Source organism: Heteronotia binoei, chromosome 7 (assembly GCF_032191835.1).
Source record: "Heteronotia binoei isolate CCM8104 ecotype False Entrance Well chromosome 7, APGP_CSIRO_Hbin_v1, whole genome shotgun sequence".
Taxonomy (NCBI): Eukaryota; Metazoa; Chordata; class Lepidosauria; order Squamata; family Gekkonidae; genus Heteronotia; species Heteronotia binoei.
In genome coordinates this window covers 106,604,763-106,624,514 of record NC_083229.1, presented here as the reverse complement: position 1 = coordinate 106,624,514, position 19,752 = coordinate 106,604,763, and the positions used below count along the sequence as shown (strand labels likewise).

General features: G+C 42.0%; 1 protein-coding gene across 1 annotated transcript in view; it reads left to right on the top strand.

The window, feature by feature from the left end:
- RNF144B (ring finger protein 144B) overlaps positions 1-15,096 on the top strand; it is a 56,766-nt gene extending 41,670 nt beyond the window's left edge. The window contains exons 4-8 of the mRNA XM_060244153.1: positions 9,956-10,016; positions 11,388-11,592; positions 12,777-12,921; positions 13,423-13,512; positions 14,257-15,096. Coding sequence (XP_060100136.1) covers positions 9,956-10,016; positions 11,388-11,592; positions 12,777-12,921; positions 13,423-13,512; positions 14,257-14,397 — 642 coding nt within the window. The 3' untranslated portion in view covers positions 14,398-15,096. The remainder of the gene's footprint in view (positions 1-9,955; positions 10,017-11,387; positions 11,593-12,776; positions 12,922-13,422; positions 13,513-14,256) is intronic.
- The last annotated feature ends 4,656 nt before the right edge of the window (positions 15,097-19,752 follow it).

Here is a 19,752-nt window from a genome sequence, read left to right as displayed (position 1 = left end):
GTGCACTTATTTATTTAAACAACCTGGCCTTGGTCTTTCTCCTACAAGGTTTTCAGTTCAATCTACACTGATAGAATAAAAATTATAATTGTGGATTTCCCTTGTGGAGAGTGACATGGAACTGCAGCCAGGATAGCTAAAAGGTGGCATACCTACCAACACCTCCCCTATATTTTCCCCATCAGTCCTGCTGTTGTGGCATAAAATCCAATGGCACACAGTGGCTTCATTAATTTGGATAGGGCAGTGGGAAAGCATCTGCAATTAAAATATTTTGGAGAAGTCATTTACCAACCTGGCTGGAATCTGGCATCTGAAGGATTTGTGGGCAAAATGGCAGTCCATTTGGGTATCACATTTCTCCACCATATTTTCCTTCTTCCATTGAAGGGGCACAACTGAACCATTCCATTTGTGGAACAAAGAGGAGAATGCACTCAACAAACAAGAAGAAAGTTAATTACTTCATTCATGCAGCTTTTTCTCTTTGCCCATTGCCTTCTGAGCAAGTTCTAAATTAAATTCACCTCAAGTCCTTACTTTAGAAAGCTCTCCATTTACTTCTGTGGCACACATTTGGATGAAAAACTTGTGGATCCCATGTGATTTATAGGATTTTATATACCCAGTTTGCAAGTGTCAGATTAGGTATTGAAGCTGAACTAACAGTTTCCATATTTTTGGTGGAGAGCGAAGGAGAAGAGAAGGATGATGAAGATGATGACACTGGATTTATACTCTGCCTGTTCTCTTAGAGTCTCAGAGCAATTTATAATCTCCTTTCCCTTCCCCTCCCCTCCCTACAACAGACACCCTGTATGATTGGTGAGGCCGAGAGAGCTCTCCAAGAACTGTTCTTGAGAGGAACTCTGAGAGAGTTATGACTAACCCAAGCTCACTCCGGCAGCTGCACGTGGAGAAGTAGGGAATCAAACCTGGTTCTCTCAAATAAGAGTTCAAACACTTAACCACTACACCAAACTGACTGTCAGTGGTCTATGTAGTGTGGTAGTGTGTGATAGTGGGGTCTATACCAGCTATTGCTGTGCTAATATAAATATGAATTATTAGTAATCCCTTTGTAATATTTCATCAGAAAACTGGCACAAAGTTTGTCTTTTTTGTAATCATTTTTCAAATGTGATTTTGTTTGTTAAAGCCCCTGAAATCTAGAGATCCATTTCAGTTAGCTAAGCAAGAGGGCACTTGAAGGTATGCATTAATGGGCCATTAACATTTCCCTTAGTACTCTGTGGGGCTGAGGATTGAACAGATAAACAGCCAAAGCATGTATTTAATGGCCCGTGAATGATTGAATGCTATGGATTCTGTTCAGTGTTGTTATTCTGCTTGTATTTATGGTCTTCATGGCATGTGTGTTACAAGAATAATAACTCAAAGCAGAACAGGAACAAAAGTAAGAAGTGAAGTGCTTTGTACAATAAAGTTTTAACAAGCTGATGCCTCTTACGATTAACCAGGGGTGGAATTCTAGCAGGAGCTCCTTTGCATATTAGGCCACACACCCCTGGTGTAGCCAATCCTCCAAGAGCTTACAAAAAAGAGCTTTGTAAGCTCCTGGAGAATTGGCTACATCAGGGGTGTGTGACCTAATATGCAAAGGAGCTCCTGCTAGAATTCTACCCCTGCGATTAACACGGAGTGTATCTTCTTTGATGCCTTTGCTGCTGCGCTGCCTGTACCTTCCATTAGTTCTCCATGCCAGGATGGTGAGTCTGACACACTATCAAATGTCTCCTCAAAACTAGCAAGCAAATGGAGAGAGGGATTACAAGGCCTCTGTTGAAAATAGCCCTACTTGCAGAGCACAACAGCTTTAAAGCCAAGTCTCTGCTAATTCTGAATTATCTGAATCATGATATCATCATATGTCATGAAGAATGTGAAAAGCTGGGAGCCACTCCGAAAATTTCCTCCCAATGTTTGTCACTATACTTGGTATTTTTCCTGTCCTAATTAATCATTCGCATGATGCTTTTTGTGTGTGGCATATTTGCTGATTTGGAGGATTATGCCATAGGGTTGCCAAGTCCAATTCAAGAAATAACTGGGGACTTTGGGGGTGGAGCCAGGAGACATTGGGGTGGAGCCAGGAGCAAGGGTGTGACAAGCATAACTGAATTCCAAAGGGAGTTCTGGCCATCACATTTAAAGGGACTGCACACCTTTTTGTGTGCCTTCCTTCCATAGAAAATGATAGATAGGGGCACCTTCTTTGGGGGCTCATAAAATTGAACCCCCTGGTCCAATCATTATGAAACTTGGGGGGAATTTTGGGAAGAAACACTGGATGCTATACTGAAAAATTGGTGCCTCTACCTCAAAAAACAGCCCCCCGAGCCCCAGATACTTGTGGACCAATTCTCCATTATTTCCTATGGGAATCAATCTCCACAGGGAATAATGGAGTTCCCAGCAGACATTTCTCTCCCCTCCCCTCGCTTTCTGATGACCCTAAAGTGGGGGGAGGGTCTCCAAACTGGGGGATCCCCTGCCCCCACCTGGGGATTGACAACCCTATAATATGCCATGAGCTTCAGCATAGCCTTGTTTCCATTGCAAACTTGGTAACGGTGGGAATGTAGGCAACTCCAGGCAAAGAGTGACAGGCTACTGAAAGGAGATAAAACTACTAAATTTCCCTGATACATGTAAAAATTCACTTCAGTATGCTTTAATTTGGTTCTTTCTGATTTGCTAGTTCTTCATCTACAGTTCTTTTCTAGTGCTGAAAATACAAGGATCCAGGGCTTTTTTTTGTAGCAGGAACTCCTTTGCATATTAGACCACACCCCCTGATGCAGCCAATCCTCCAAGAGCTTACAAGGCTTTTATTACAGGATCTACCGTAAGTTCTTGGAGGATTGGCTATATCAAGGGTGTGTGGTCTAATATGCAAAGGAGTTCCTGCTACAAAAAAAGGCCCTGTAAAGATCTCTGCTGTTCTTAAAGATAGAGCTGGGGAAGGGATTCATAAACATTGTTCTCACGCACACTCAAAGACATACACATAATACCCGAGAGAGACTTCATTACTGTTTTTGGAATAATTTGCAAAATGCACAAGAAGGCATGAAGAACTTTTCTCCTTAAAACTGCTTACTTGTAGAAGCTGGCTAAAATGCAAAAATCGGAAAATACAGACAGCTCTACGAACCGCTGCTGCAAAGCCTCCTGACAACATGGAAACAAAGCATTCCTTGTTGCTTCTCATACCTGTCAATCACAGCCATGATAACCCTCATTCCCTAGAACAAGCAGGACACAGCATTAGAGACCTAGAGCCTCAGAATCTGGCCTGGTAATTAACCAAATGGCTACTGTGCGACATGCTGAGATGCCAGGTAAAACATGGCCAACTGGGCAATCCTGTGCCTAATACTTAAATGGTATGATTCAGAAGATGCGCTTGATAACATTCTGACATCATAATGGGATATCTGGAAAGTCGTGATGGTGAAGATAAGCTTTTAATTCCTTCAAGTTACAAATAAAATGCAAACATTGCTTTTCTTTAACTGTCATAACATTTTGCATAGAGTAGCTTCATTAGGCTGGATGCTTAACCTATTCTGCTGGTCCAAGACCGCTGGCCTTGTTAGCTGAAGCAGCAACACTGCTGCAAGAGCAACTTCTTCTGCGTCTCTTGCAGCTGCCCATGTTTGTGGCTTTTTCTCCAGCCAGGACCCTCACTTCTGGCATCATCATGAGATGCCCTGAGCCTGCTTCAGCGGGGAGGGCAGGATATAAATCCAGTAAACTTTAAACCTCTTACAGGAAGTTGCTGGGGGAAAGTGGGGAAGATGAGCCTCTACTGGTATCTAGTGACCATGCTGCATAGATCAAACTCGCTATTTGACAAAGAGACGGATAAGCACCTGAGAATACTTTCTGAACCTTTTTTTTTGGGAGGGGGGATAATATGTTTGCCTTTTGTGTGGTGCTCCTCCTTAATACCATCTCATGTGCTGCTTTGTAATTGAGAGCCTAGAGCATCAGACATGATGCATTGTCCCAAGGTGTTTGCTTTTGAATATCCAGTTATTTATTTTCTGTCTTGTGCCGTGCATTGCTGTTTTCTAATAAAGCCACAATCTAAATGGCAAGGGAGCTTTTTAATGGAACAAATGAATATTTTATGATCATGATGCACACCGTCTGTGGTCAGGGTAGGAATAGTAATCATCTGACGTACAGCAGAAACCAAAAGTAATGGTGGTGATATCAGAAAGAAGGCAAATTAAACTTTTGCTCTCGATTTTATGGAATTGGGTGTTCTAAAATGACGGTGTCAATCATAATCTACTGGGGGAGAGCTACCCTAAGAAGCTCTTCCCTTAAATCATTTGTTTTTCAGGTGGCTTTTGGAGGAAGAGTAGTTTTTTTTTGGGGGGGGGGGAGGAGGAGACTGCTCTGAATAGCAGAGTTGTTGTGTTTTTTATGTAATTCACCTTGAACTTTAGAAAGGTGATGTATTAATAAACATAATATGTGGATGCAAGTTCCTTTGGAATCTTACTTCACCGTACAGATATATTATGAGAAACAAAACCTATACCTTTTAAATATCATTCTGTTGTATTTTTAAATTCCTTTGCCTTTTAAATTCAAGATATACTAGATAGGATATTTTGAATTTAAAAAGCAAAGGAATATAAATCTTGAACTCTGAATTTTCATTCTCATCCTTTCCATGAAACAGCTTTTCATTTTTTCAAGTGCACCACCGAATTCTTTCACTTGCCTCAATTCTAATTCCTTTAAGCACCCTAAACTATTGGCTCTAGTATTACTGTTGTTACTTTTGTAATGTAACGGAGCAACTGAAACATCTGTCTCTTTGATACAATTTTATATTCTGAACAGACTGATTCATATCTTTTAATAAAAAGAGCAGCTTATTTTGTAGGAATTAAACTATTTGGTTTTCTTTTAATAAAAAGAGCAGCTTATTTTGTAGGAATTAAACTATTTGGTTTTCTTCCCGCCTCTTTATCTCCAAGAAGAATAAGTTAGAATAGCTTTTCTGCCATCTGGTACAACTCAGGAGAATTTGATGCTTCTGCTTAGGTGAAAGCAGGATCGAAGTCCAGATGATTAATCATCTAAGGGAGATGCTAAGTGTTTGTGCTCTCTTTAATTCATTGATGTACAGAAATGTGTTTGCTCTGAGTCAAGAAGTAGCTTAAGGATGGAATGGTTAGTATCTTGCAGCTAATATGTAGGATCGATTCAGGAAGTGATGACGATTATATGATTTCTAAAAAGGTAAAGGTAGCCTCCTGTGCAAGCACCAATAGTTTTTGACGTTGCATCACAACGTTTTCACGGCAGACTTTTTTATGGGGTGGTTTGCCATTGCCTTTCCCAGTCATCTACACTTTTCCCCCAGCAAAATGTTCATATAAAATGCACTACACTATGGGAGGAGGGGTCATAGTGAGGCAGGTGAATTGAGCAAAATGGAGGGTCTCAGAGAAGATTTTAGGAATACTTGCTATAGGGAGATGGGGGAAAAGATCAAATCCATCAAACTGCTTTCAAGACCTGGGTACTCATTTTACTGACCTCGGAAGGATGGAAGGTTGAGTTAACCTGGAGCTGGCTACCTGAACCCAGCTTCCTCTGGGATCGAACTCAGGTCGTGAGCAGAGAGTTTGGAATGCAGTACTGCAGCTTTACCACTCTGGGACTCTTAGATATGATTTCTAGGCCCTATGAATCTTCCATCCCATACTAACTCCTTGGTAGTACTGATTTAGAATAACCACTGTAAACAAAAGAAACTCAACATATTAGAACTTCCCATTAAAAGTGGGTATCTGACTCTACCTTTGTCAGCCTGCATTAGCTGTTCTACACGGACCTGTCCTGAAGGAAGTTAAATGAGTGTGGAATTCTTTGGTAGTACCATTATTTCTGCTAACAACCATGGGGCATTTATCAGACCTTCCTATTAAATTTCTTCACTATGGTTCTCGTCGGATGTTTTGTTGTTTAGTGTCATTCCCTTTATGCCTATCAGCATTAATACCCTGGAGTCTGGACTATCAACTGATAGGTTGGTCTCTCCTTGAGGTAACCCTTTCATTATCTTACACATTGTGTAGTGGTTATGCTTAGTTCATGGGATTCCAGCACTAGTTCATTTCAAAGAGCATCCCAAGTTTATACTAGGACAGGAGATGAGAAATAGAGTTTTCAGTGGTTGCTGTTCTTCCATGGCTTCTCATCCTTTAGACTAGAGCCTTAAACCTGGAAAAATCTTGCTGAATATTTAGTCCAAGGATTTCCATTGTGTTGGATCCAATGGAAAGTCCTTATGCACAAAATGCACAACGTTCTTATAAAATGCACTACACTATGGGAGGAGGGGTCATAGTGAGGCAGGTGAATTGAGCAAAATGGAGGGTCTCAGAGAAGATTTTAGGAATACTTGCTACAGGGAGATGGGGAAAAAAGATAAAATCCATCAAACTGCTTTCAAGACCCTTCCTACTGGATTCATACTACTGCTCCAGAATACGTCCTTTCCTCTTTGGCATCATCTCAGAAGATTTGAAAAACTAGCCCTTAATACAAGATTTAGAATAAATGAGCATAATTCTGACAAACATTTCCCATAATGGAAGGAGATAGATTCTCCTGGTCCTTTTATCATCCATGTAAATATTTTCTGAATTTTTATTTGTCAAACCTTTTTTGAAGTGTGTCTTTTGGAACAAAATAAGGGCTCTACAGCATTCATTATAGTGGTACAACTGATTTTGAAATTGTATACAAGATATTAACAGAAGTTAATACAACCTAAATGTGCTACTATCTAGAATAACTTTAAACAGTGCTCAACAATTAGCATATTGAGGGATTTTGAAGACTTGACATTGTCTTGCATGTATTGAATTATTTTAAGTAATGATAATGTATTACCAGAAGTGCTGGGGTTCTCCTCTTTTTATGGGGAATTTAGTGGAGACTGAGCCTGGTAGAGCTCTTATGGAGTGGAAATCTCCACATAATGTATACCAGTAATAACGTCAGAGAAAGGGGTTTTGAAAAGACCCAAACAATTTAATTAAAAGATTTTTTATTGGAAGAAAATAAAATAATGTTTGGAAATACACGCATGCAGAATTTGAACTTGCACACACACGAGAATCATCAGAAAATAGGAATTAGTGGAGCAGATAAGGGATGGGGTTGGAGGGGTAAGATCGATAGCTATTCAGGAGAGTTGAAATCTGCAGAGAAGAGCAGCAGAATGACCAGAGTCCTACTTTGGAGAGTACCCAAACATATTTGGTGGTGTAAGTCTGAAGACACCAAGACAGACACACTGAGCATGTTCAGAGTGTGTCTTTAAAACTGGACTAAGAATTTATGAGACAATGTATGCAAGGGCAAGAAGATGGGTTTTGCTGAGACAAACAAAGGGTCTCTGAAAACCAGGGTGATGGGTTTGGGGTGCGAATAAGAGGTGTTGATAGCTCATGGCTGGACAGGTGAGTGGAGAAGAACTGAAGAAGGGCAGGGTGATTAGATTTTTTGGGTGGAGGCAGCAAGTTTCTGGGATGGAGGCAGAAGGAATCAAACTGGAACGATGTACTAACAAGAAACACTTGTAAGTTATTGACATGACTGGAAATGTCATTGATAGGGACAAATGGTTGGAGAAGAAGACAAATTCAAGTGAAAAAGACTTTTCTTGGTCTGTGCATTCCATGGAAGCTGAAAAGAACTATGAGATTAGCTAGGTGTCTGTTTGCTCCCAAGACCGGGGCTGCACCTTAGCCAGAGATAATGTGAATCCTTATTGGACTTGCTCAGTGTTTGCATGTGCTGAACCTTGAGGACAATAGCATATTTGGAGCTGGAGCAGCCTGTCCAAGGTGCTGCCAAGCTCCATTTTGTGTGCCAAGCCTGCCAGAGAGTATCTCAGAGTCTGTGTCATGGATGCCATGTGTTCTTGAGGGGTGCCTACGCTGCGATGCAGCCTGATTGGCCCTCCAAAAGGCACATGTGTGAACAGGGCATATAGGTGGGGTAACAATGTAGTGGCGCTTTGAGTAAACTTTTCAGCAAAATTAGGCTGTGACCTTTACCATTATAAGAGCCCCATGGCATAGACTGATAAGCTGCAGTATTGCAGTCCAAGCTCTGCTCACGACCTGTTCAATCCTGGTGGAAGCTGGGTTCAGGTAGCTGGCTAAAGGTTGACTCAGCCTTCCATCCTTCCGAGGTCGATAAAACGAGTATCCAGCTTGCTGAGGGAAAAGTGTAGATGATGGGAGAAGGCAATGGCAAACCACCCCATAAAAAAGTCTGCCATGAAAACGTTGTGAAAGCAACGTCACCCCAGAGTTAGAAACAACTGGTGCTTGCACAGGGGATTACCTTTACCTACCTTTACCACTATATCCTTGGTCCAAATTCCATTGGAGCTGGGGTATTTTAAAAGAGTGGAAGTTGATCATAGGGTTGCCAAGTCCAATTCAAGAAATATCTGGGGACTTTGGGGGTGGAGCCAGGAGTAAGGATGTGACAAGCATAATTAAACTCCAAGGGAGTTCTGGTCATCACATTTAAAGGGACAGCACACCTTTTTAAATGTCTTCTTTCCATAGGAAATAATGAAGGATAGGGGCACCTTCTTTTGGGGCTCATAGAATTGGACCCCCTGGTCCAATCGTTTTGAAACTTGGGGGGTACTTTGGGGAGAGGGACTAGATACTATACTGAAAATTTGGTGCCTCTACCTCAAAATACAGCTCCCCCAGAGCCCCCAAAACTTCCAGATCAATTCTCAATTATACCCTATGAGAATCGATCTCCACATAGGGAATAATAAAGTGCTTAGTAGACGTTTCCCTCCCTCCCCCTGTCTGGCACGCTGAAGCGAGGGATTGACCTCTCTACTCATGAGCTGCTGCCAACTTCTCCAAAATAACACAGACACCCCATCCCAAGAGGAAGCCTTTCAATCGGAGACTGAAGCCTCCGGAGGTGCAAAGGCACATGGTCCTCTGGGGGCAGGGCTTCCCCCTGCTGGCCAGCTGACTGGGGTTGGGAAGGAGCCTGGGAAAGCGGAAGAACTCCCGCTGGGACCTGGGGATTGGCAAGCTTAGCTGATCACCAACCTTTATTTAAAAAGTTGTTAATAGCCAATTAAGAAAAAAGTGCTTCCATTCTAATTGCAAAAGATCTCATCAATGTGAATGTTTTGTCACAATTGTAAGTAATGGTTGTAGAAGTCATGTAAAATTTTCTGATGGGTTGTACCGAAAATCTATGATCAACCCATAATTTGTTTATATAATTATATTTGTTCTGCAGTGAAGTGCATGCAAACATGAACCTATTTTATTTGTTTTAGTTTACTTAACATTTATATTCCTCATTAACTGCCAAATCAGACTGAATGTAAAAGTGTAGTAACTAATGCTTGCACTGCTCTTGCTGAGTTCTCCCATCTTTATTTCTCCTTAAACTTTAACTAATGATTCATTTCAGATAAGACGTAGATTAGAAGATTCCTCTTCTATCTTGTTCCTTCTCCAGTTATTTTTTGGTCTCCACTACTAATTGGATGCTAGTACAGAATTAAAAAAAGTCAACGTTTTCAGTGCTTGGGAAAAATCCACCTTTCATATGTGAGTTACGTATTCCAAACTGTGTAGAAACATGGGTCAGCTGACTACATGAAAATAACTGTGTTGTTATTAATAGGTGAATGGAAGATGTTGACCTATGATTTCTAGGATACATAGTGGAAACCATAAATTAAAGACAGATTAAAAAAAAAGGGAGACATCATAAAATATAATATTGGGAAGGACTGTGGGTCAGTGAAGATTTCAAATAATCTTTTAAGTTAAATAATTCCTATTCTTTGATTTCTAATGTTTGTCTTTTTCTCTGTTACTTTTTGTTTCAGATCTCCCATTTGGTGCCTGTCGATCAGCTTCACTTATATCAGCGACTGAAATTTGAGAGAGGTGTGCATTGTTAATTTTACCTTCACTTTATATAATGTTAATACTGACTGTCTTGTCACATTTGGTACTGAGTAGCAAAATAGTCATAACAACAAGCAAAGAATTGGTAGGAAACCTTCAAGCTACACTTAGTGGTGACATTCAAACACTGGCTATGCTGATATTCATGCATTTCACCTTTCTTTCAAATCATGGGATCTTTAAATAAAGTGAGGCTCTTGATACAATATGTCTAATGGAGCAATTATGCAAGTGACTTGCTTTTGTGTGCAATAAACAAAGTTTTTCTGTATGTGAGCATAACTGGTAAGTACCTTTTTAGTAAGGGTGCGTGCTTACACAGTTCTACTTTGGCAGTGCTTGCAGCTGTCACACATAGGTCACTATGTTATGAAAAGTGACAATAAGGGATAAGAAAGAAATTCCACCTTTTCTCTTCTCAGCTCTGTATGAAAAGCCCTATAAAGCGCCCAAGTTTTAAGAAGGTGTGTGTGTGTGTGGGGGGGGGGGGGGTGGGGTGGAGACTGGAAGTTGAATACCTTCCTTGTTTTCCATTTTACATAAAATTTCATATATTACAGAAAAGTTGTTACTAAATCTATATGATGCCTCAAAAATGGATCTGTGCAAAATTTCCTTGCTTGTGGCATTTCTATCTTGTCAAAATCATTCTGCGTTTTCAATGATCCTTTTGAAAAGGAGATAAAATGGGCTTCCTCACTTATAGAAAGTGCAATGGCTACAGAAGCAGTTACTGGACAATTTGTCTTGATTACTTTCCCATGCAGTATCCTTGTACTTTAAGGGAAAAGATTTAAAGCATGAGCCCTGGTGAGTCCTAAGTCACTGTTTGATTGAAGCTTAAGGCATTGGGAGGTGATGGGCTCTCCTTCTTTGGAAGTTTTTAAGTAGAGGCTAGATGGCCATCTGACAGTAGTGCTGATTCTCTAAACTTAGGCAGAGTATGAGAGGGAGGGAGGGAGCACAAGACTGCTCAGCTCTTGTGGCTCTTTCTTACATGCCCAAGGTTATGCCAATCTCCACTTTGGGGTCAGGAAGGAATTTGCCTCCAAGCCAGATTGACCTAGGGCTTTTTAAAAGCAGGAACGCAGAGGAATACAGTTCTGACTAACCTGGTGTCAGGGGTGTGGCTTAATATGGAAATGAGTTCCTGCTGGGCTTGTTCTACAAAAAAAGCTTGTGCAAAACAATGATGATACCAGGGGGTTTGGCCTTATATACAAATGAGATACTTCTGTCAGTGATTTGACTTATAAAGCTAGTAGAAGAATTCAGGCTGAGAAGCAGACAATGAAATATGCAAGTTAAAGTGGTATGAATTTGGATTTTTTTTAAACTAACCCTCTTCAGAAGTCCACCTGGATCCACTCAGAGCCTGGTGCCCTTCTGCTGACTGTCAGACTGTGTGCCAAATTGAACCCAGTGAATCTGGACTACCAGTGCCTGTAAACTGCCCATCTTGCCATTTGACGTTTTGTTCATCATGCAAAGAACCTTGGCATCTGGAGAGATCCTGTCTGGAAAGCCATCTTATTGTGGTACCAAATGAACAAGGGTAAGCGAAGGACTGACTTGGGGTGTGTGTGTAAATTTTCCGTATTGTCAAATGCAATACATTCCATTTTTATTTAAATGCAATTTTTAGGTGCAGACAAAATTTATTCACACAACTTCTGATACAAGCTATGGCACATCCAGATACATTTAATGCAGGAGTTCGATATGCTGTTTCGTATCGCTGTCATCCAGGTGCATGAGTATGGCCATGCTGGTTAGGCAGTGTCCTCCAGTGCTTGTTCTTTGTGGATTCCATGTGTCTGATCTTCTGTGATAAGAACATGTTATGTTTGCATGCTGCAGCACCCATGTGAGGAGCTTTTGTAGGAATATGTAACTTGTATAAGGAATTTTCTGGGAACCGTTTTGCATAGTATGGTAGTGAAAAATGCAGTAATCTGTACATTTTGAAAAAAATACCAATTATTGTCTTGGGGGGGGGGGGCATGTGCTTCAACTTTATACACACTTCTCCAATGGGGATAGGTGTGCAATATGTGGTTGCATGGAAACAGCATATATGAATTGATGCTTCTAATCTTTTCCAAAAAGAGACTGCACAGAGCAAGTTTGTGCTGTCTTCTAGTACCGTCAGCCTTTTTACGCAAATTTCTTTGATCATAATGACCAGGGCTTTTTTTGTAGCAGGAACTCCTTTGCATATTAGGCCACACATCCCTGATGTAGCCAGTCCTTCAAGAGCTTACAGGGCTCTTCTTACACTGCCTACTGTAAGCTCTTGGAGGATTGGCTATATCAGGGGGGTGTAGGCTAATATGCAAAGGAGTTCCTGCTACAAAAGAAGCCCTGATAATGACCGTTGTGTATAGACTACAAAAAAGTATTCCGTTCTAATGGAGCTAATGTATAAAATGTCCTCAACGCATATTATCCATGTGCTGCTGCTCACCACTGATATACAGATGTTTCACACATTTAGGTTGATGGCTGGGTATTTTAATCTTATGTTCACTGCATAGTGCTGTCACAAGGAAGTGCTTTTCTGTAGCCTTTACACAGAGGCAAGGATGCTTACATTGATCCAAATTCATTAGGGGAATTCCGCATACTGCATGCCCAGGCAGCACAGCTAAGTGAGAATGAAGGAATTGTGCAGCAGCCTCACAGCAGGCATTCCTAAGCCACGGTTCTGAACTATTCCCTTTCCCTCTGCTTTTCTAGATCACTTATCAAGACTGACACAGAAGCGCCAATTAAGCAGTGCCCAGTCTGCCGGATCTACATTGAGCGAAATGAAGGCTGCGCTCAAATGATGTGTAAGAATTGCAAGCATACCTTTTGCTGGTACTGTCTACAAAACTTGGATGTAAGTGATATATAGCAAAGGATTTGGGGCAGGGATTGTACAGAAGTTTTCAGAAGAGGGATGCTCTTCCTTTTGGTCAGTTTCATTAGCTGGCTTTTCACATTTGCAAGTACATCTTTCCAGGACTTTTTGTTGTTGTAGAAAAAGCCCAGCAGGAACTCATTTGCATATTAGGCCTCACCCGCTGGTGCCAAGCCAGCTGGAACTGTGTTCCTGTGCATTCCTGCTTTTTAAAAAGCCCTGCGTCTTTCTCTTTTCCCACCTTATGTCCTTGATTGTTTTCACAATAAACACAGTCAGCGATCGCTGTGTATATGTCAGTGCAAGTGATATGACTTTTCTGTGCTATTCAGATTGTGAAACTTGGATTTGCAGCAACCCAGGACTGGAATTAAAGACGTGATGAACCAGATGTGGCTGCTTCCTCTTCTGAGAAAATGGCTGGTTGTCCTACAGATTTCCTGTCCATGATTTCACTGTGCTCTTTTCTTTGCCTTTCAGAATGATATCTTCTTAAGACATTATGACAAGGGCCCATGCCGAAACAAACTGGGCCACTCCCGTGCCTCGGTTATGTGGAACAGAACACAGGTATAGGCTAATAAAATGGATTCTTAATTTTCTTTAATGTGGGGAAATGGCTCACTGGAGCAGCCTGAATAGCACATACTAGACTGAGCTTGTCAGTATTCAGAAGCTCAGCAGACTTGGGTAGGGATATTACTTGGATGGGAGATCACCAAGAAAGAGTGTGGCTCCTATGCAGAGCCTGGTAATGGCAAACCACTTCTGCTCATCTCCTGCAATTGAAGTAACAGTTTACAGTAATCCTATGAAGAATCACTGTAAAGTTGGCTGCAACCAGGGCTGGCCCTGCCACTAGATAAACGAGGCGATTGCCTAGGGCGCTGGCCTTTTGGGGGTGCCAAACTGGGTGCCCCCCATGGGACTTAGTGGCATTATCAGTGCAGGGTGGGGGACACCAGAAGTTAGCCCTGCCTAGGTTGCCAGACAGTCTAGGGCTGGCCTTGGCTGCAACCTGATGGCACTTTACTATTATGATTCAGTAGCAGAGCATCTCCTTTGCTTACAGAAGGTCCCAGGTTCAACTTCCAGCACCTCCAATTAAAAGGATCAGGTAGTAGTTCCTGTGGAAGCCCTGAGACCCTGGAGAACTGTTGCCAATAAGTGTAGACAAGATCGATAGGGATAGGCCAATGGTTTGATTCAGTATTAAGGTGTCTTCATGTGTTGGATTTAAATGTATAAACTTTGTGAGCATATGCATACAATTTTCCTGTTTCACGTTTGCTTTTCTCCTATTCAACTTTGTAGGTTGTTGGGATTCTCGTGGGCCTTGGTATCATTGCCCTGGTGACATCTCCCTTGCTGCTCTTAGCTTCGCCCTGCATCATCTGTTGTGTCTGCAAATCCTGCCGAGGCAAGAAGAAAAAACATGATCCACTGACAACCTAAAGTTCTCCGTCTGTCGGGCGTGAATGTCTGCCTAGCACACGCGAGGAAAGAGACATGAAAACTGATTAATGGTACCAGTGTGTTATCAAATGATTTCCCCTTCTTTGCCAACTTTTGTGCAAGCAAAGTGCCTACAGTTTCACAGGACACTGTATTAGTTGGAAGTTGCAGTTCATCAATGGATTGGGCAGCTGCGTGTGCTGGATCCAGGTTTTTTTTTAAAAAAAGAAGTAGGGCTTGCAAAATATTTTAATACTCTTCAAAGCAACTTTGCTCTTAAATCTCCCCGAAGTCTGCAGATGAAGTTCTCTCCCCCACCCTCAAGCCAAGACTCTGAATGTATATTGTTTTTTGAGCACTTTAATTTTGCGTCCTCTGAAGTAGTCTTATTTTTAAGGTATAGGAATACAGGTGAGCTATCTAGACCTATTTTACAGATTTATTTGGATGGTGTGGCGTCTTTTGCTATGAACAGCTTGTTTCCTGGCGATTGATAGTTTTGTTTAATTTGATGGGGGGGGGATGTATTGAATAATATGTTTGGGATCTTGACAATATGCATTTGTTAAAAAAAACCCAGTTAAAAGTCTGTACCAGCAGCGAAAAGTGCTTGGAACTGGTATCTGCACTAGTGCAACTTTGCCAACCATGACCGTAAGCTGTTGGAGGAATGCAGCATTCAATAAACCAAGCAAATAATCCTGTTGTGCTATTTAGACTTGGAGCATAAAATATAATCAAGCATCATGGAAACTATGGGTAGCCAGAAGACCACCTTTAAATCCCAGGGAGGCTGTGGACACCGAATGGGTGCCAGGAGGCAGGTTTGGAATGGGTGAGGGTTAACAAGCTGGAATTGAATCCCAACAAAATGGAGATGCTACTGGTGGGGGGAAGATCTGACCTGGGAAATGAGTTTTCCCCTGTTCTGGATGTGGTTGCACTCCCCCTAAAGGACCAGGTTCATAGCTGGGGATGAGCTATGAGCTTCCTGTTGGATAAACAGATGGCAGTGGTGTCCAGGGGTGCCTTTCACCAGTGTTGGCTGGTGAGCCAGCTGCTGCCTTTCCAGGACAGAAAAGATCTTGTCTCCGTAGTGCATGGCCTGGTAACAACTAGCTTTGATTGCTGCAATGCTCTCTACATGGAGCTTCCCTTGAGAGCTATCCAGAAGCTACTGTTGGTACAGAATGCTGCAGCAAGAGTGCTAACGGGAATGGGTTGTAGGGACTGTATCACAGGGTCGGTTCCAGATATTGCGGGCCCTTGGACAGAGAGTTTCCTTCCTGCCCACACACCCAAGTGTCTCGCTACAACCCTGTGCATCCTTCCCCTGCCCTGATTGCAGGCCCTCCTGCTGCCCATGCTCAGAGCAATCTGCACTGCCTGCAGACCTTTGCCTGAGGGCACTGGGCAGTGTATGCAACTGGGAATGTGAGTGGCGAAGTGCTCACAACAGAGCAAGCAGCAAAAAGGCTGGCAGTAGTGGCCTTGCCAAAAGACCCATGCTCCGGCAGTTGCCCCGCCTGAGGGAATGCGAAAAACAAAACCTATTGTGTCAAGAAACAATTGACAACTTCCAAAAATTAATACATTGTATTATAGAAAATATCCAGACCGAATACCATTATTCAGACATTAAAGAACAATTTAATTCAGACATTAAAGAACAATCCCATATAAACATTATCAAAGGATGACTCCGAAACAATCTTCATACAGTCTGTAAGGAGTACTAAGACTCAAGTGTAAAGTTCAAACGGAGGCCTTCCATGGCGTCGGCAACCACCGGTTTGAATTGCGTTCCGCTGCCTTTACAGCTTCTTCATAAGCCAACTCTAAAACCAAATGTGACAACACATATAATAACAAAATACCTAATATACAATAATTAAATACATAAATAGACATAGAAACTACTCCAACATACAACCTGAAAAGGTCCTCAGACCAATATCTCTCCCAGCGCATACAGGATAATCACATCAATGACAAGACTCTCCGTCCTAAAAAGACAAGTCACAGCTGATAACAATAAGAAACTCAAGGGGATCTCAATAAATTTCTGAAAGCACCTACCCCAGAATTACACAAAACATGAGAGATCATTATATAAATTATGGCCAAAGGATTCTATTGTATTTAGGCGATGTATCCACCTACCCTCTTTCTGTAACAAAATTTTTTGTATATCACCGCCTGTACCCTTACAAAGTTCAACCTTCTGTATCACAAAAAATCTCAACAATTCTAAATCATGGTCTGTTTCCTTATAGTGTTGGGAAAGAGGAATGCCAGGAATTTGGTGACGAACCCTAGAAATGTGCTCCAAGACGTGAGTCTTAACAGCTCTCCGAGAGCATCCTATGTAAATTTTTGAACAAACCCCACAAATTAAGGCATAAATGACTCCCTTAGAGTCACAGTTTGTAAAACCAGTTAGCTTAATAGTAATTCCAGTCCTTACATCCACATATTCTTTAAGTAATTCCAGTCCTTACATCCACATATTCTTTAAGCTGCAAAGAATATTTACAAGCTTTGCAGCCCTTGCAACGATAATGCCCAATAGGAAGGTGGGATAGTCTTGGCAGTTTCTGCAAGTCAGTACGAACCAAAAAATCATGTAGATTCCGTGAGCGCCAAAAGCCCACTGTAGGTGGGGACCTACATCCCGTAATACTAGAAACAATGGCGATAAATAATACTTTTTATAGCGAATGCCTTAGGGGTATACTGTAAAGACCAAAAAATATTTTTTGTTTCTTTAAATCTCCCTCTCTCCTCCCGCCCCTTCCAACCTTGTATCATCTGAGCCCGGTTTTGTCCCATTGTCCTCATTCTTGCTTTATTAATAATTGCTTCCGGATATCCCCGTTCTACAAATTGAGCCACTAATTGGTTACTTGCTTGCACATAATCAGATCTCAATGTGCTATTCCGTTTCATACGCAAGAATTGGCCATAAGGCACATTATTACGTAAATATGCGGGGTGGGGGTGAAAGGAAGTATAGTGAAGATAACCATTCTTGGCACCCGGTTTCTTATGGTTCTTAATTGCCAATGTGTTGTGGGTGGTACGGAACACAACTGTACCTAAAAATACAATCATGTCTCGATCCTCTTTGAAAGAAAACTTAATGCTAGAATGGCATGCATCCATCCATTCCACTAATGTTTCTACTCTTACCCCATGTTTCAAAATCAAAAAAATGTCATCCACAAACCTAACATAGAATATTATATTCTCAAAAAAAGGGTTCCTAACCGCATTACAATAATATTCCGACTCTTAACATGGCCATAAATAAACAAGCAATAGATGGCGCCAGAGAGCTATCATCGCTACCCCCTTGCGTTGCAGAAAGCATTCTTCACCAAAACGAAAATAGTTTTTTTCTATTATAAGATCTACCAATTCAAGTAAAAAAGATGTAGGAGGATCGAGATCTTCCCTTTGGTCTAAATAAAGTGGCGAAGTGCCCACAACAGAGCAAGCAGCAAAAAGGCTGGCAGTAGTGGGCCTTGCCAAAAGGGCAAAAGACCCACGCTCCGGCAGCTGCCCCACCTGAGGGAATGTTGACACTGGCCCTGATGCATCACTGCAGTCTTGTTCCATCTACACTCATCTGCTACTAGGCAAGCTAGGCAATTGCCTAAGGCGCCGGCCATCTGGGAGCACCAAATTGGGCACTTCCCATGTGACTTGATGATGTTATCAGTGCAGGAGGGGGCACACTGGAAGTTAGCCTTGCCTAGGACGCCAAACAGTCTACGGCTGGCCCTGCCCACACTGCCTTCCAATTTGCTTCTGGGTTCAATCCAAGGTGCTGGTATTGACCCTTAAAGCCCTTTACAGCCTGGGTCCAATATACCTCAAGGACCGCCTTTTCCCATATGAACTTACCCACTAACTCATGGAGACCCTGCTTCAGTTGCCTCTGCCATCTGAGGCTAGATGGGTGGCAACCTGAGAAAGGGTCTTCTCTGTCATGGCCCCTAAAGTTTGGACCTCCTTGACCAGAGAGATTTGTCTGTCTCCCTCTATTAGAGTCTTTCACCAGCAAATGAAGGTCTTTTTGTTTTGTCTGGAAGACCCCTAATAACAGTATTGACCATTCTTCTAGTGCTGTGGATGTGTTTTGATTGAATTTTATAATTTTAACTGTATTTTTAACTGCTTTTAAAAATGTTTGCTGCCTTGCGAATCCTCATTGGGTGGAAAAGTGGCATGCAAATGTTTAAATAAATAAATAAACTAAGTAACCAGAGCTTGTGGTATGCCTGGACAGGACCAGAAGAGTCACTTGGGGGGCTAAGGCATAGGATAGGGGCACAGGCCTGAATCTCTTTCCCTCCGTGTCCTACTCTGAGGCTCAGGAGATGAGTTAAAGCCACCTCAAGGGATGGGGAGATCAGAAGTACTGTGGTGGCACTAGAGTGCCTTCAGCATACTTGCCACCTTGGTATACAATGAACATTACACCAATACTTTTATAATGTGTACCAGGGGTAGTTTTGTAGAAAAATAGGTGGTGGAGCTCATCCAGGTACTGTTATGCAGCTGCACATACTATTCAATCGACAAAGTGGGGAGGAGGAAGGGGAACTGTCAGAAAGGTTCAGGAGCTGTGCTCCTGTGATCTCCTGCTGAATCCGAGGCCTGATGCATACAATGAACATTACAACAAACATGTACACAAACATGTTTTTTTTTTTTTTAATTATACCTTCCACTTAGAGTCGCATCAACTTTCCCACAAGACATGTCTGTAGCTGTATCAGAGAAAAATAAGGGTAAGAAAGGAACAAGGAGACAGACTCCATGGCTGGTTTCAGATGGGCAATTTGGGCCAACATAGGCACTTCCCCCAGGTGGGTCAAAAAGTCAAGGTCAGATGTGCAGCTGCTGCCCATACTGTCATCACACTCATCCTATTATCCCACATCTTTGAGATGCATTAAATAGCTACCAGTTGGGAAGCGGAAGCAATGTCTTCTGTTGCACTCCTCCCACGTTTCCTGGCGTCTGACCGCAGGAGTGTGCAAGCAAGGTAGATTGGCAGTGTAAATCTGCCAATCTGCTCCACATGCTCACCGGTATTCTTTTTTAAAAAAATCATTGCCATGGAGCAGATGAATTTATGAGTGCATATACACATGATGACTACTAAAAATGTAAGGGAACTAAAAACCCCAAACTGTGCTAAGGGGATGGTGTGCAACAACCGTGTGAATGTGCCCCCCTCTGTGTGATATATGGCAGCCTTGTGCAGGAGTGTGTGTCCGTGTGATTTGTTCACTCCATTCTGTGGTGGTGAGATTTATGATGCCTCCCTCGCACACGGAACTC